The sequence below is a fragment of the Sus scrofa genome, chromosome Y (genome assembly GCF_000003025.6).
Source record: "Sus scrofa isolate TJ Tabasco breed Duroc chromosome Y, Sscrofa11.1, whole genome shotgun sequence".
Taxonomy (NCBI): Eukaryota; Metazoa; Chordata; class Mammalia; order Artiodactyla; family Suidae; genus Sus; species Sus scrofa.
Window position 1 is genome coordinate 21,195,393 of NC_010462.3, and position 14,030 is coordinate 21,209,422.

At 44.4% G+C, this 14,030-nt stretch overlaps 1 protein-coding gene across 1 annotated transcript in view; it reads right to left on the minus strand.

The window, feature by feature from the left end:
• LOC110257953 (heat shock transcription factor, Y-linked-like) overlaps nucleotides 1–11,311 on the minus strand; it is a 46,015-nt gene extending 34,704 nt beyond the window's left edge. Inside the window, exons 1-2 of the mRNA XM_021080970.1 lie at nucleotides 10,799–11,311; nucleotides 10,231–10,375 (exon numbers count right to left, since the gene is read on the minus strand). Coding sequence (XP_020936629.1) covers nucleotides 10,231–10,375; nucleotides 10,799–11,311 — 658 coding nt within the window. The remainder of the gene's footprint in view (nucleotides 1–10,230; nucleotides 10,376–10,798) is intronic.

Sequence of the window (14,030 nt, forward strand, 5' to 3'; positions counted from 1 at the left end):
TTTTTTTTTTTTGTGTTGGATGGTCTCCATTTGTTTTATGCCTGAGTACTTCTCTTTTCATTTTTGTTGAATGTACTTTTCCATTTTTATTTGTGGTTGCCTTGTTTTTTAAGTATGTTTACCCCATCCTATCACTGTGTGCTTTAGCCTGATAGTTTGATTGCTCTCTAATTGCAGTTTCCTTCATCCTCATTTCCCCCCGTGTTTTTTTTTTTAATTTACAGACGTGATTTTTGTATTGCTGTAGTCTTTCAGCTTTTGTTCATTGGAGAAATACTTTATTTCCCCTTCTATGTTAAATGGTATTCTTGCTGGATAGAGTATTCCATGTTGCATATTGTTTTTCCTTTCAGTTCTTTAAATATCTCTTGCCATTCTCTATGGCCTGTACAGTTTCTGTGAAGAAATCAGCTGATAGCCTTATGGGGGTTTGCTTTTAATTGACATTTTGCTTTTCTCTCGCTGCCTTTAGAATCCTCTCTTTATCTTTAATTTTTGCCTTGTTATTATATGTCTTGGAGTGGTTCTATTTGGGTTCAAGTTGTTGGGACCGTCTGTGCTTCTTGTATCTTGAAGTCAGAATCCTTTAGATTTGGAAAGCTTCCAGTGGTAATTACTTAAACTATGTTTTCAACCCCCTCTTTTTTTCTTCTCCTTCTGGAATTCCTACTATGCAAAGATTGGCCCACTTTCTATTATACCGTAAGTCTCATATGGCTTTCATCTTTTTCCATTTGGTTTTCCTTCTGCTCTCCTGTTTGGCTGATTGTCATTGTTCTAACTTCCACATCCCTAATTCATTCCTCTGTGTTAGTCATTCTGGTCCTTACTGCCCTTAGCTCCGTTCGTATCTCTGCAAATGAATTTTTTGGATTTGCTTGGCTCCTCATGTTTTCTTGTTCCTTTCTGAGGGTGTCTGCATTCCTGTTCATATCTTGTCTTCATTCCTTCAGTCTCTTCACTGTCTCCCTTTCGAACTCCAGGTCTGTCAGACTGCTTCAGTGTTGAAGGTTTTAGGTGAATCTTCCCATTGTGTAAACTGGGCATGTTTTCTGAGCTTCTTCATCTTGCTTGTGTTTTCCATTTTCTGTGAATTTGGGGAAGCCAAAGTGTAGTTTGGCACAGTCCAGGATGCACCGCGGTGGTGCGGCACTTCAGCAGGGCATGCATGGCTTGCTGGGTCACACTGCTGAGCCTAGGTTCTTTCCATGGCCAGGCATGGTTGGGCATTGTGCACCATTGTGGTCATTCACTTCCTGCAGCCAGCATGGGCTTGCTGAGGTGCTCTGCAGTGGTGGGGCCCTTCCTGAGGTCAGGTGGGGCTGGATGTTATGGGAAGTGGTGGAGGCACACCCCTGCAGTTGGGCAGGGCTTTCCCAGGTGCTCTGTGGCAGCAGAGTGCCTCCTGTGGGCATGCGGTGCTTCTCAGTGTGCTCAGCTCATCAGTTGCCAAGGATGGGTGGGGCTGGCCTCCTTGCTCTGTGGCAGAAAGTTGCTTCGTGGGGGTGGGCAGGACTAGCCAGTTCACTCCATGGCAGAGGGCCCTTCCTGAGGGTGGATGGGCCTGGCAGGTGTGCACCATGGTGGAGGTGAACTTCCCACATGTGCCTGGGGATTGCTGGGGCATGCCATTCAGCAGAGCACTTCCCAAAGGGGGCAGTCCTGGCCTGGTTGCCCCATGGCAGGTGGGTTCTTCCCAAAGGCTGGTGGGCCTGGCCAGGGCTTGCCACATTGGAGTTGCCCTCCCTGCACATGGTCGGGGCTTGCCCTGGTGCTCCATGGCAGTGGGGTCCTTCCTGAGTGTGGGCAGTGCTGGCCAGCTCTCTCTGTAGTGGAGAGAGCTTCCCAAGTGTGGGTGGGGCTGGCAGCTGCCCACGGAGGTGGAGGTGCATTTCCCATGGCTAGCTGGGGCTTTCTGGGGCAACCTGTAGCAGTGGAGCACTTCCCAAGGGTAGGCAGGGCTGGCCAGTTCCCACTGTGGTCGTGGTGCATTTCCCAATGTGGTGAGGAGTTTCCCAGGGCATGTCAGGGCAGTGGGGCACTTCGCATGGCTGGGCATAATTCCAGACATAAGTTCTTCCAATACGTTTTCAAAAATCTTTTCTTTTACTTCTCCTTCTGGAATTCCTACTATGCACAGATTGGCCCACTTTATGTTATCCCATAGGTCTCTTACATTGCTTTCAGGGTTTTTTTTTCATTTGGTGTTCTGTCTGCTGTCCTATTTGGGTGATTTGCATTTTCTATCTTCCACATCACTAATACATTCCCCTGCATTATTCATTCCAGCCCTTACTGCCCTTAGCTCACATTGTAGGTCTGCAAATGAATTTTCTAGATTTTCTTGGCTCCTCCTTATGTTTTCTATTTCTTTTCTGAGGGAGTCTGTGTTACAGTGCTTATCTTCTCTGAATCTCTTTCGTATGGTCACTCTGTGCCTTTTGAACTCACAGTCCGTCAGACTGTTTGAGTGTTGAAGGTTTTAGGTGAATTCTCCTGTTGCATAAACTGGGAATGTTTGCTGAGCTTCTTCATCTTGCTTGTGTTTTCCTTTTTGTGTGAATTTTGGGAAGCCAAAGTGTAGTTTGGCACAGTCCAGGGAACATGGTGGTGGTTGGGCTCTTCCTGAGGTCAAGCAAGGGTGGCCGGGTCACACCACCATGGCTAGGTGCTTCCTGTGGGCAGTCAGTGTGGCTGGGTTGTGCTGCTCTGGTGGGGAGTTTCCGTAGGCTGGGTGGGGCTGGCCAGTGTGTTCTGCCTTGGCAGTGCACTTCTTGAAGCCAGGTAGGGCTTGATGGGTTGTGCCACAAGATTGGAGGGCTTCCTGAGGGCATGCAGGGCTGGCCAGTGCCTGTCATGGTGGAAGTGCACTACTCCTAGCCTGATGGGTCTGGTTGGTGTACGTCCCATTGTTGGTGCCCTTCCTGCAGCCAGGGGCAGCTGCCTGTGGTTCTCTCCAGCAGTGGAGGGCTTCCCAAGGGTGGGGAGGGCTGGCCGGTGCATGCCTTGGAGGACGTTCACTCCCCATGGCCGGGAGCATCTTGCCCTAGTGGTCAATAGCAGTAGGGGCTTCCCGAGGGTGGCGGTGCTGGCTCTCTCACGCTGTGTCAGCAGAGCCCTTCCCAAGGGTGGGCAGGGCTGGCCTGTTCCTGCTGCTGTGGTGGTGAACTTCCTGACTTGGGGAGGAGGTTGCTGGGGTGCACCAGGGCAGTGGGGCACTTCCTGTGGGTGGAACACCAAGGAGGTGGTTGCCTTCCCATGGGTAGTGGGCCCAGTCCACTGCAGAAGGAATGTGGCTTCTCCCCGGGCATGCCCGTGGTGGAAGAGGGGGATGTGCTGGGAATGCCGTCTGTGCTCTACTAGCTGTTGTTCAAGTGAAAATGCTGTGGAGCAAGGAGTATTCTCTGGTGGCCCACACATCCTGCTCTCCCCTCCCAACAATGGTGCAACGTCTCTCCTGCAGGCCCAGACCTTCTCCTGGGTTCCCTCTCTTGTGGCTTTCCAGTCCCCAGCCCTTAGCACTTTGCAACCCTTCACCCCTGGGGCACCACTTCCTCATTTCTTATGCTGTCTCCACACCACCAATCCCAGCCTGCTCCCAGAGACTCACCTCCGAAGCTTAGGGATTGGCACCCAGTCCCCACCAAAGCGTCTCAGTCTTTGGGACCTGTGCCAGCGGTCCTGATGATCTGTGTGGCTCTCACACTGCCTCTCAGTCCTCTGACCTGCTGATGCACTTTTCGTGGCATCTTGGAGATCCCTTGGACTCAGCTGATCTTTCCGCAGGTTCAGTGAGTTTCCAGGGTGTGGGTTCCCTTTCTCCTTCACCGTTCCCTCTCAGGAGTCCAGTCCTGATGCCCCTTCTCTCTCTCTCCTCTTTTCTGTTGTTTTATCCATTGCGTCAAGAGATTCTTCCCATTATTAAAGGTTTCAGTTCTTCTGCCAGCGTTCAGTTGCTGTTCTGAGTCATTTTACATGTAGATGTGTATTTTTTGTTGCATCTGTGGGAGAGGTGAACAAATCCCCCTACTCTTTCACCATCTGGGCTCTCTAAAATTGGGTCCTTCTTTATCTTTCTCTATGGCCTTTGTTTCAAAGTCTATTTTGTCTACTATGCGTATCACAGCTCTTGCTTTCCTGTCTTGACCATTGAAGTATCATGTCCCGTTCTCTCACTTTCAGTCTATATGTATTCTTTGCTCTAAAGGGAGTCTCTTGCAGACAGCAGGTTGTGTTTTTGCTTTTTGATCCAATCTGCCGCTCTGTGTGTATTGATCAGAGTACTCAGTCCCTTGACCCTTAAGGTAACTATTGAGAAACATGTATTTATTCCCATGTTAAACCTTGCTTTTCAGTTGATTCGGTGTATTACCTTGGTTCTTTTTTTTCTTTTTCTTTTTTCTTTTTTTAATGATTTCCATTTATTTTATGCTTGGATACATTTTGTTTTAGTTTTCATGAATGGAATGTTTGCTTTTGATTTGTGGTTTCCCTGTTTTTCAAGTATGTTAACCACTTCCTACCTCTGCTTGCTTTAGCCTGGTAGTCATATAGGCTCAAACACATTATTTAAAATTAGGTGTCTATATTTTCATACTTACTTAGCTACATTCTATGCTTTTGAATTTCTTCAAGAACTTTGTGTTTGTCCTTTTGGTGTTCCTTGTGTTTCTCATCACTTTTAGAGTAGATTTTTGTTTGTTTGTTTGTTTGTTTGGGTGATGTATGCTGGCTTACTTAAGTGACTGCTTTCCAATCTGTATATCTTCTGTTGTATTTCTCCTTCTTCTTCTTCTTCTTCTTCTTCGTCTTCTTCTCCTTCTCTTTCTCCTCCTCTTCCTCCTCTTTCTCCTTCTTCTTCTTCTCCTTCTCCTTCCCCCTCCCCCACCCTCTCTCCCTCCTCCCTCCCCTCCCTCTCCCACTCCCCATCCTTCTCCTTCTCCTTCTTTTTCTTCTTCTTCTTCTTCTTCTTCTTCTTTTTCTAGCCATTTCAGTATTTGTTTAGAATGGGTTTAGTATTCGTGTACTTTTTTACCTTGTGATTGTTGGAGAAATTCTCTGTTTCCCTTTCCAGTTCAAATGATACTCAATAAATAAATAAAAACATACATAAATGAATAAATAAATAAATGAATAAATAAATAAATAAATGATAGTCTTTCTGGGAGGAGTATTCTAGGCTTCAGTGTTTTTCCTTTTGGAACTTTGATTATAGCTTGCCAATTTCCTCAGGCCTGTAGTGTTTCTATAGGGAAATTAGGTGATTTGGGGGTTCTCTTATAGTTAATGCGTTGTATTTCTCTTGCTGCCTTTAGAATCCTCTCTTTATCTTTATCTTTGGCCATTTTCATTATAGTTGGTCTAGGTGTAGGCATATTTGTGTTCAGCCTGTTTTGTGCCTTCTGTGATTACTGTATTTTGATGCCTGTTTCCTTTAGTTTGGGAAAATTTTGAGACATAATTTCTTCCAATATATTTCCAATCCACTTTTCTTTTTCTTCTGCTTCTTCAATTGCTATTATGCATAGATGGACCCCTGTTATGCTACCCCATAGATCTCTTATGTTGCTTTCATGTGTTTTCATGTGGTTTTCTGCCTGCTGTCCTGATTGGGTGATTTCCATTATGCTATCTTCCATGTCACTAATTAAGTCCTCTGCACTCTTCACTCTGCCTTTTAGTGCCTTTAGCCCAGTTTGGCTATCTGCAAAAGACTTTTCTAATTTTTCCCTATTTTCCCCTAAATTTCCTCATTCCTCTCGAAAGTAATTGACATGACTGTTTGTAATGTGCTCGTAAATCCCTGATATTCAGCCTTCATTCCTTCAGTATATATTCACTCTACCCCTTTTGAACTCAGTGTCTTTTGGCCTACAGAGGTCTGTTGCATTGTTTCTGCTTCACATGAAATCTCCTGTACCTTAAATGGGAATTGTTCCTGAGATTCTTCATCGTGTCTATGATTTTCTTTTTCTGTGAGTTTGGGGAAGCCAAACTCTAGTCTTGGAGGGTTACTTCTAGGCAAGAGCAACCCTTTGTATTTTGTGGGGTGTTACCATTTATTTGGGGCATGGAGGATTCCATTCTTGCTGGCTCAATCTTGGGAGTGAGCAGGCCATTATCCCGAGGGTGCAGAGTGTATTTCCAGGGAGAGGGAGGCAGTGGGTAGGGCTGGTAGACAGTGCCTTCTTACTGAGGTCTTAGCAGCAGCAAGTACATGCAGGGAGGTGGCACAGGCTACTCCTTGTTTCAAAGCCTTGGGCATGATAATGAGCTTTTTGCAGAATCATGAGGTGCCCAGAGCATTTGGTAGCGGCAGTTGCAGTGGCAGTGGCAGTGGCAGTGGCAGTGGCATGGTTTGTGAATTCCCAGAGAAATTGGAGCAGAAACAGGTAATGTTTGGTCACAATGACCTATTCTGAGGTGCCCTCTGAGGTGATTAGGGCCACAAGCGGTGCTTGTTTCTGGACCCCTAGTGGTAGCAGGCCATGCACACCTCTGGAGTGGGAGATAACCATGGGGGTTTGCCCCCCCAGCTGAGGACCCTTATAAGAAGCAGCCTGTCCCTCTTAGCCCACACAGGAGGTGGTGCACCACTGCTCCTAGTTACACGGTCTTGGCAAAGGACAGTGTTCAACCTTCTGGGTGCTTCTTCCCTGAAACTGTCAGAGCATTTGGCACTGACAGTTGCAGGGCAGTTATATGGCCAGGGTGTTGACAGCAATACTGGGTGGTGATCAGTTGTAGTGCCCGCTCTGATTTCTGACCTCTGAGGTGACTTGGTCACAGATTGGACCTGATCTCACACCCCTACTGGTGGCAGGCCTTGAGTCCCTGTGGTTTCTGAGATGACTGCTTTGGTTTGTCCCTGCTGCCTATAGATTACTCAAGAGGCACCACATCTCACTTACCCACCTGATGCCCATAGCCCCCACCAGAAGGATCTGGACACCCATAGCCAGCACAAGAAGTGCCCAGGCTGCTGTAGCACAAGCAAGTGGCTTCTTGCCACCTGTAGCCTGCACCAGGGGCACCCTGCCCTCTGAAAGTCTGTGGACGTGTGAGCAGGGAGATTCCATTAGCATCTGCCCCTCCTCCTTTTGCCCTCTGCAGCAATGGCACATTGCTTTTTAAGACAAAGTGGGGTCCTTTCTACTCCAAGGATGGCTCTGAGGTGACTCTTGGTTTGATTGAAAATAATTCTTCTGAATGTACTCCAGAAAGACAGTAAAAGAGAAACATAAGAAGCTGCTAAGTCGAACAGATTCTATATCTTCAAGGGACCTGTTCACCTGGCTGAGGTTTGGTGTTAAAGGCCAGCCTTTGTATTTAAGCCTAAGCCTGTCTTTGTGTAAAACAAGAAAGCAACCTCTAAGTGTGAATCGGGACATATAAAGGGGTGGAGATAAAGGCAAAAATAACCTAGAACAGTTTGAGGATTTTAGAGAGAAAATGACACCCCCATTTTTCTTCTTCTTCTTCTTCTTTTCTTTTTATGTAAATGGTTCACTGATAAACTACCACCCTGTGGTGACCATGATGCAATCTCTGATGATGTCATGTGGATATTGTTGTTGCAGTTATGGTGTAAATTATGGTCATGCTTCCTGGGGAAGCTAAAATATGCTATTGCTTTGACTGTGAAATGTACTTTTTAAGTAATTGTTTACCTTTTTTTTTTGTCTTTTTAGGGCCACCCCTGTGGCATATGGGTGATCCCAGTCAACGTCAAAGCAGAGCTCTGTCTGCTGGCCTACATCCACCATAGCAATGCTGGGACTGAGCCACATCATTAACTCACATCACAGCTCATGGCAACTCTGGGACTTTAAACCACAGAGCGAGGGCAGAGGGTGAAGCTGCTTCCTCAGGGACACTAGTTAGGTTTGTTAACCTCTTTGCCATCATGGGAACTCAATGGAATTTATTGATTTATTTTTCTTTGCAATGAAGACAATCTTGTCAACTAATATCCAAGTTCCCTTTGAAGTAACAGATAGACTATAATGCAGCTGAGAAAACACTAAGTAAATACTATGTATTTTCCCTTTCCAAATTGACTTTTATTTGCCCCTTTTTCCAAACCATCATAATTGAGACCCCCATTCAATACAACCTGGACTATTTCAGAAATCTCTTGACAGCTATTCTCTATTTCCTTAGTTCCATTTTCCTTTTTGAAACAGTTACAGCTAGGAGACATGTCAAATGCTCCTCTCTAATTATCAAGCATTTCAAATATTAAAAAACGGCAAAATAATCTGCCATTGAAAACAATTAAAATGACAAAAGGACAACCTGCAATGGGAGACAATTATTTCAGATGATGCAGCTAATAAGGTCGCAATCTCTAAAATCTAAAAACAACCTATACACCTCAACAACAAAACAGCCAATAATCCAGTGGCAACATGGGAAAGAGACCTGCATAGACATTTCTCCAAAGAGAATATACAGATGGCCAACAAGCACATAAAGAAATTCTCAACATCACTGTTTATTAGAGAAATGCAAATCTACACTACTATGAGGTATCACTTCACACCGGCCAGAATGGTCATCATTAACAAGTCCACACATGAGAAAAGGCTAGAGAGGGTATGGAGAAAAGAAAACTCTCTTACGCTGTGGGAGGAATGTAAATTGTTACAACCACTATGGAAAACACTATGGAAACACTTCAGAAAACTAAATATAGAAGTAGCATGTGACCCAGAAATGCCACTCTTGGGCATACACCTGGGGAGAAAAAAAAAAAAAAACTTTCCATGAAAAAGTTACATGCGCATGTATGTCCATTGCAGCACTATTCCCAAGAGCCAAGACATGGAAATAACCTAAATGACCGTTGGAAAGAATGGATTAAGGGATGTTGTATATATACACAATGCAACACCACTCAGCCGTAAGAAAAGAACAGAATAATGCCATTTGCAGCAACACGGCTGGAACTGGAGACTCTCCTACTAAGTGAAGTAAGCCAGAAGGAGGAAGGCAAGCACAATATGACATCACTTATGTGTGGAATGTGACATATGGCACAACTGAAACTTTCCACAGGAAAGAAACCCATGCATTTGGACAACAGGGTTTTGGTTGCCAAGGGGGAGGGTGCAGGATTGTGATGGACTGGGATTCGGGGGTTGAAAATGCAAACTATTGCATGTGGAGTGGGTATGCAATGAGGTCATGCTGTATAGCAATGGGAACTATCTCTAGTCACTTTTGATGCAGCATAATGTGAAACAAAGGATATGTATGTGTGTGGGTGTGGGTCTTGGGTGGGTGGGTGTGTGACTGGGCCACTTTGTGGCACAGTGTGAAATTGATAGAACACAGTTAACAAGCTATGATGGAAAAATCATTTTAGAAAAAGAAATGCAGCATCCCTTTACTCTTAACTGTGTCCAAAACAAAAAAATGTAATTGTAATATATACATGTAAGGATAACCTGACCCACTTGCTGTAGAGTTGGAAAATAAAAAAAAAAGGAAAGAAAAAAAGAATTTGAAAAATTAAAGAAAGAGATGCATTTGAATAAAAAAAAAAGAAGATGAAGCTATGAAGATGAACATACAAGTTTATTGCTGAAATAACAGAATTGCAGGAATTTGGTGACATTTGCCAGCATAAATTTTTATCTTCACTCTCCTGCATAACCTATAGTCCTTTGATAGGTCAGTGGTAATTAGGTTGATGTTCAGATACGGAAGAGGACTGAGGGTATGGCCTTGAAAGCGAGGCAGCAGATGTGTCAATGGCCATTGGCATTGGGAACCATGGATGGGCTGCTGGTTGGTGATTAGACAGAGCCCCCTCAGTTGGTGATATATTCTGGAATCTGGTTGGCAAAGGAGAAGGCTCCACCCTCAGTCCAAAATAACCACTTGGGAAGTTAGAAATGCGGTGGTACTGAGAAATGGAAGTGGTAGTTGTAATGAAATTCACGATGTGGCCACTTGCTGGAGAGTAGCTGCTTTGTGAGTGCATGTGAAACGTGGTCAACTGACTAAAAATAGCATGTTGAGCCATGACAATTTGTCCTGGTGGCCTGAATGATGGTGATGATGGAGAAGAAAGACCACTTCTAGTTGGGGTAGTTGTATTAGAAATTCTCTGGCTCATAGAAGGCCATCTTATTAAAGGCACATTTAGGTTTGTAGAGGTTGAAAATGCATCTTCTCCACGAGTTTCTGTAGCCACATCAGAATTATGGTTATCCACATCACCCCCTGTTCTAGAGCGCTTCTTGCTGCAACCTTGAAGTAGAGAAGCCGATACTGGAGAAGCATTTTTCACCCTGACTCTTCTTTTCATCCTCACCAACAGATGGGGACAGCCTCGTTTAAAATTTGGATTATGGTAGAACTGCAGCTAAAACCAAAAGAGAAAGGTATTTAGTGACCTTTTAAACAAAGATACGAGGACAAAGAATCCATACAAATCTGACTTGTTTCATCACACAGAGTTAATGTCAGGAAATAATACTCATCTATTATTAACATTATCAAAAATTTATGTAGTGGGAACAGGCAATTATGGTCCTTAAATAAAAATGCCTGGTGCATTTACAGTAACAGTATGAGGTTCAGGGGCTTGTATTGGGTGAGGTTCATCGAGAAGGCTCCAGGTGGCTAGGAAATTTCTCTATCACCCCAAATATTTTATGACCAAGTGGCCTTCAGTTGAAAAGCATAGCAGTACTTCATCCCACTTTCAAGGTCTACTATGACCCTATATGTATGAACATATTTGCAGATGTCCCTCTGTAAATAGTAACTGGACATTTCATAATACCTTGTTCCAAGCAGAGACTTCATTATCTTCTGCCAGAATGTTGGCTAGTGAGGCAGGTCTTTGAAAATTCCTTTGCAACTTAGTAAATCCATAAAGGTTAAGCTGTCGAACTAAGCTTTTCATACTCTCAGTTTCAAATATTCTGAAGGGAGCCTTTCTCTCCAGAACTTCTTTCTTGAAGCGTTCTTCATTAATCACGATCGAGGTTCCATTTTCATCCCACCAAATGGACTTAAATCGATCACTTTCAACAATTTCCCAAAGTTTTCTGGGAAAGGGCAGAGGAGGAAAATCATTATCTCCATCTGGTTCAGAGGCACACAATGTGTGGCATGGCTCTTTCGTCAGGGAGCCCTCAGTCAAAGCCTGGAAAGCTTTTTCTTCACTCTGAGACCTCAAGTCCAAGTCCCCAGTGATTGAGTTATCACACCATGGAGATGTAATGGAGGATTCTGAACCAGTTGGTGCATCTTTAGGAGACACACCTTGAATTTCTGAAGGAGCATGTGCCATCTCAGATAAATTTTTCTTCAGCTACTTTCCTCACCTGCATGGCTTTTGAACTCTGCAGTTTTAAATGCTGCTTCGGTAAGCCTACACAGATAAACTATCCAATCCATCACAGTGGTTGCCAGCCTGAGTAGCTGTGACATCACAAGACACAAGTCTCCTAGCAATCTGAGCATAACCTTCAGTCAGGGTTTACTTCTCTATGAAATTAGCCCAGTTAACATAAAATACGAGCTCCGTACTTAAACAGTAACCCAAAGAGAGAAAAAAAAAAGGAGATCAGCAAATGAGACCCCATTCCAATGGAATCTTTTTAATAAAAAAATCACATAAATAAATAAATCCATTTCATCCCTGAAGTAAACGCAAGTTCTCTCTTGTGCACATACGCACTTGTGCCTCTTAGGTAAGGCCTTGTAAATGGAAGAAAAAAAAATGGCAAAGTGAAACGAAAGTTATGCAGCTCTTGAGAGTGTATAACTAGAATCTGTGCAGTATTTATATTCAGAAAAACATAGCCAGTGTTCTCTGTTGGCTAGCTTGTTACAAAAGTGTTCTGATCTCTGCTGTGCTATGGGTTCAATCCCTGGCCTGGGAACTTCTGCATGCCCCAGGTACAGTCCACAAAATAAAAAGACAAAAAGAAAAGAAAAAAAGAAACAAATACACAATCAAAAACAAAACAAAACAAAACAAAAACACGACCTTTATCACTAACCAAGACATAGAAGGGCCCTGGGCACCAAGCAAAATATCTATAGCCATAGAGACAAAAAAGGTTGAGGGTTGCCTGTGTAGGAGAGGAAATTTGGGGAAGAACCATCCATAGGGTTTGAGATTTCCTTGTGGATTGATGACCATGAGAACTGGGGAATTGATGGGCGTACCACATTCTGAAGATTATGTATGCCATTGAACTGAATACTCTAAACCTTCCCATTGCTAAAAACTGACAGTGATCTGGTATCACTGATTTTATTATATAGAGTTTTCTGTGTATTCTACGTAAGTAGTCTGTGTGTTAAACAATATTCCAAACATTTTCCGTTAGGTTGCTGAGGGAGGAATGCACAAGACCAAATAGTACACAAGAGAGATTTATTAGGGTCTCTGAGGGGGCTGGGTGGAGCTCAAGATGGCATCAGCCTTGACTGCAAGGAGGTGTTAGGCTTATAAAGCATCTGTGGTGGGAGTCTGTGGTTGGAGTCCACGGTGGGACCTTGCGGCAGGGAAAATGGAGAAGAAAGGGAAGGTCAAGGGAGGTGTAGGGACTCAAGACCCATGACAGAGCACAGCTAATCCTTGTAGGCAGTTAGCCTGTGCAGGCAGTTGCTTCCCTCAGGTCCTCGTTTCTTGCTGCCCAACTTGCACATCCACATTCTGGGAAGGGTGTCCACAGCAAGTCTCTCAGGTGAGCAGCAATAGTTGGGGTGTATGGCGGTCTGTCTCCATCCTCCAGGGCTCCTCTCATTCAAGCCTTCCATTATATGGGATAGGGATGAATGTCTACTCTTCTCTATCTGCTTCCTGCTGGCCTGGGGTGAGGAGTACTTGTGGATGGACATGGTACATGCTACCATAGAGGATGGGAAGAAAGGAAAAATAAGATTAAATAGGGGTGTGGGATGTAAGTTGATACTGGTATTGTTGGAGGAGTGTAGTTTTATCTGAGTAGGTTTTAACACGTGATGTGGTATTTACACGTAAATCACAGGAACTATTGGTCATAATACATGTTGTCTCCTTTCTGTTGCTATAAGAGAAGACCTTGTAAATATAAGGTTGCTGCTGCCAGCTGATGCTGCTTTGAGAACAACTGGTGTCATCAAGTCTGACAGGGCACATAAACCCTACGTTCTTGGCAATGCAAAGGCTTGCCTAAAATTACTTCCATAAGATTTCCTAGTCTTCCTTGGATGTCTGACCCACAGCTACTCCATTCTGCCTTTTCTCCCTTTTGGCCCATGCAGATGCCATGGTCAGTGATCTCTGTATTTCTAGATGAGAGAAGATGCAAGAATTTGGGCCCATAGAGATCCTCACCTGAAATCAGTCTGAAGGCCTGTGCCTCACTCCTGGTTGCCTCCCTGAGCTCTGCTCAGCAGGTGCTGCAGGTCAACAGCTGCTGTGCCTCAAGTTTTCCTGCACGGAGAGCCTCTAGGCAAGTGCTAACTTGAGGTCACAGTTGGCCATACTCCCCCATGGTCGGACATTTGGCCATAGATTGGGGAGGCATTTCATGACCATTTCATCTCACAGTGCCAGCAATGAACATTGCTAGGTCTGGCAATGATGTCACAGATAGGCCATTAAATGTGCTAGTCCTGGACAAGGCCATACTAGGAGTAGCCAAAGGTCTCTGGACCACCCATCTTCCTCGTCTATTATGGTCCTGGAAAACATTCCCTCTTGTTGCATGTTCCCATATCGAGAGATCAGTGCTCTCATATGGAACCACATATCATTTTCAGTGACTCAGTTACACTTCTGGAAATGCAAGAAATAGCAATTTTGTGAAGACAGTGAATAAAACATAAACCTAGAAACTCTCATGCTGAGAGAAGGAAGTCAGAAAGAGAAAGACAAACACCACATGATAACACTTATATCTGGTGTCTATTTTAGAGCACAAGTGAAGCTTTCCACAGAAGAGAAAAACATGGAATTTGAGAATAGACTTGTGGTTTCCAGGGGGAGGGGGACTGGGACAGAGTGGGATTGA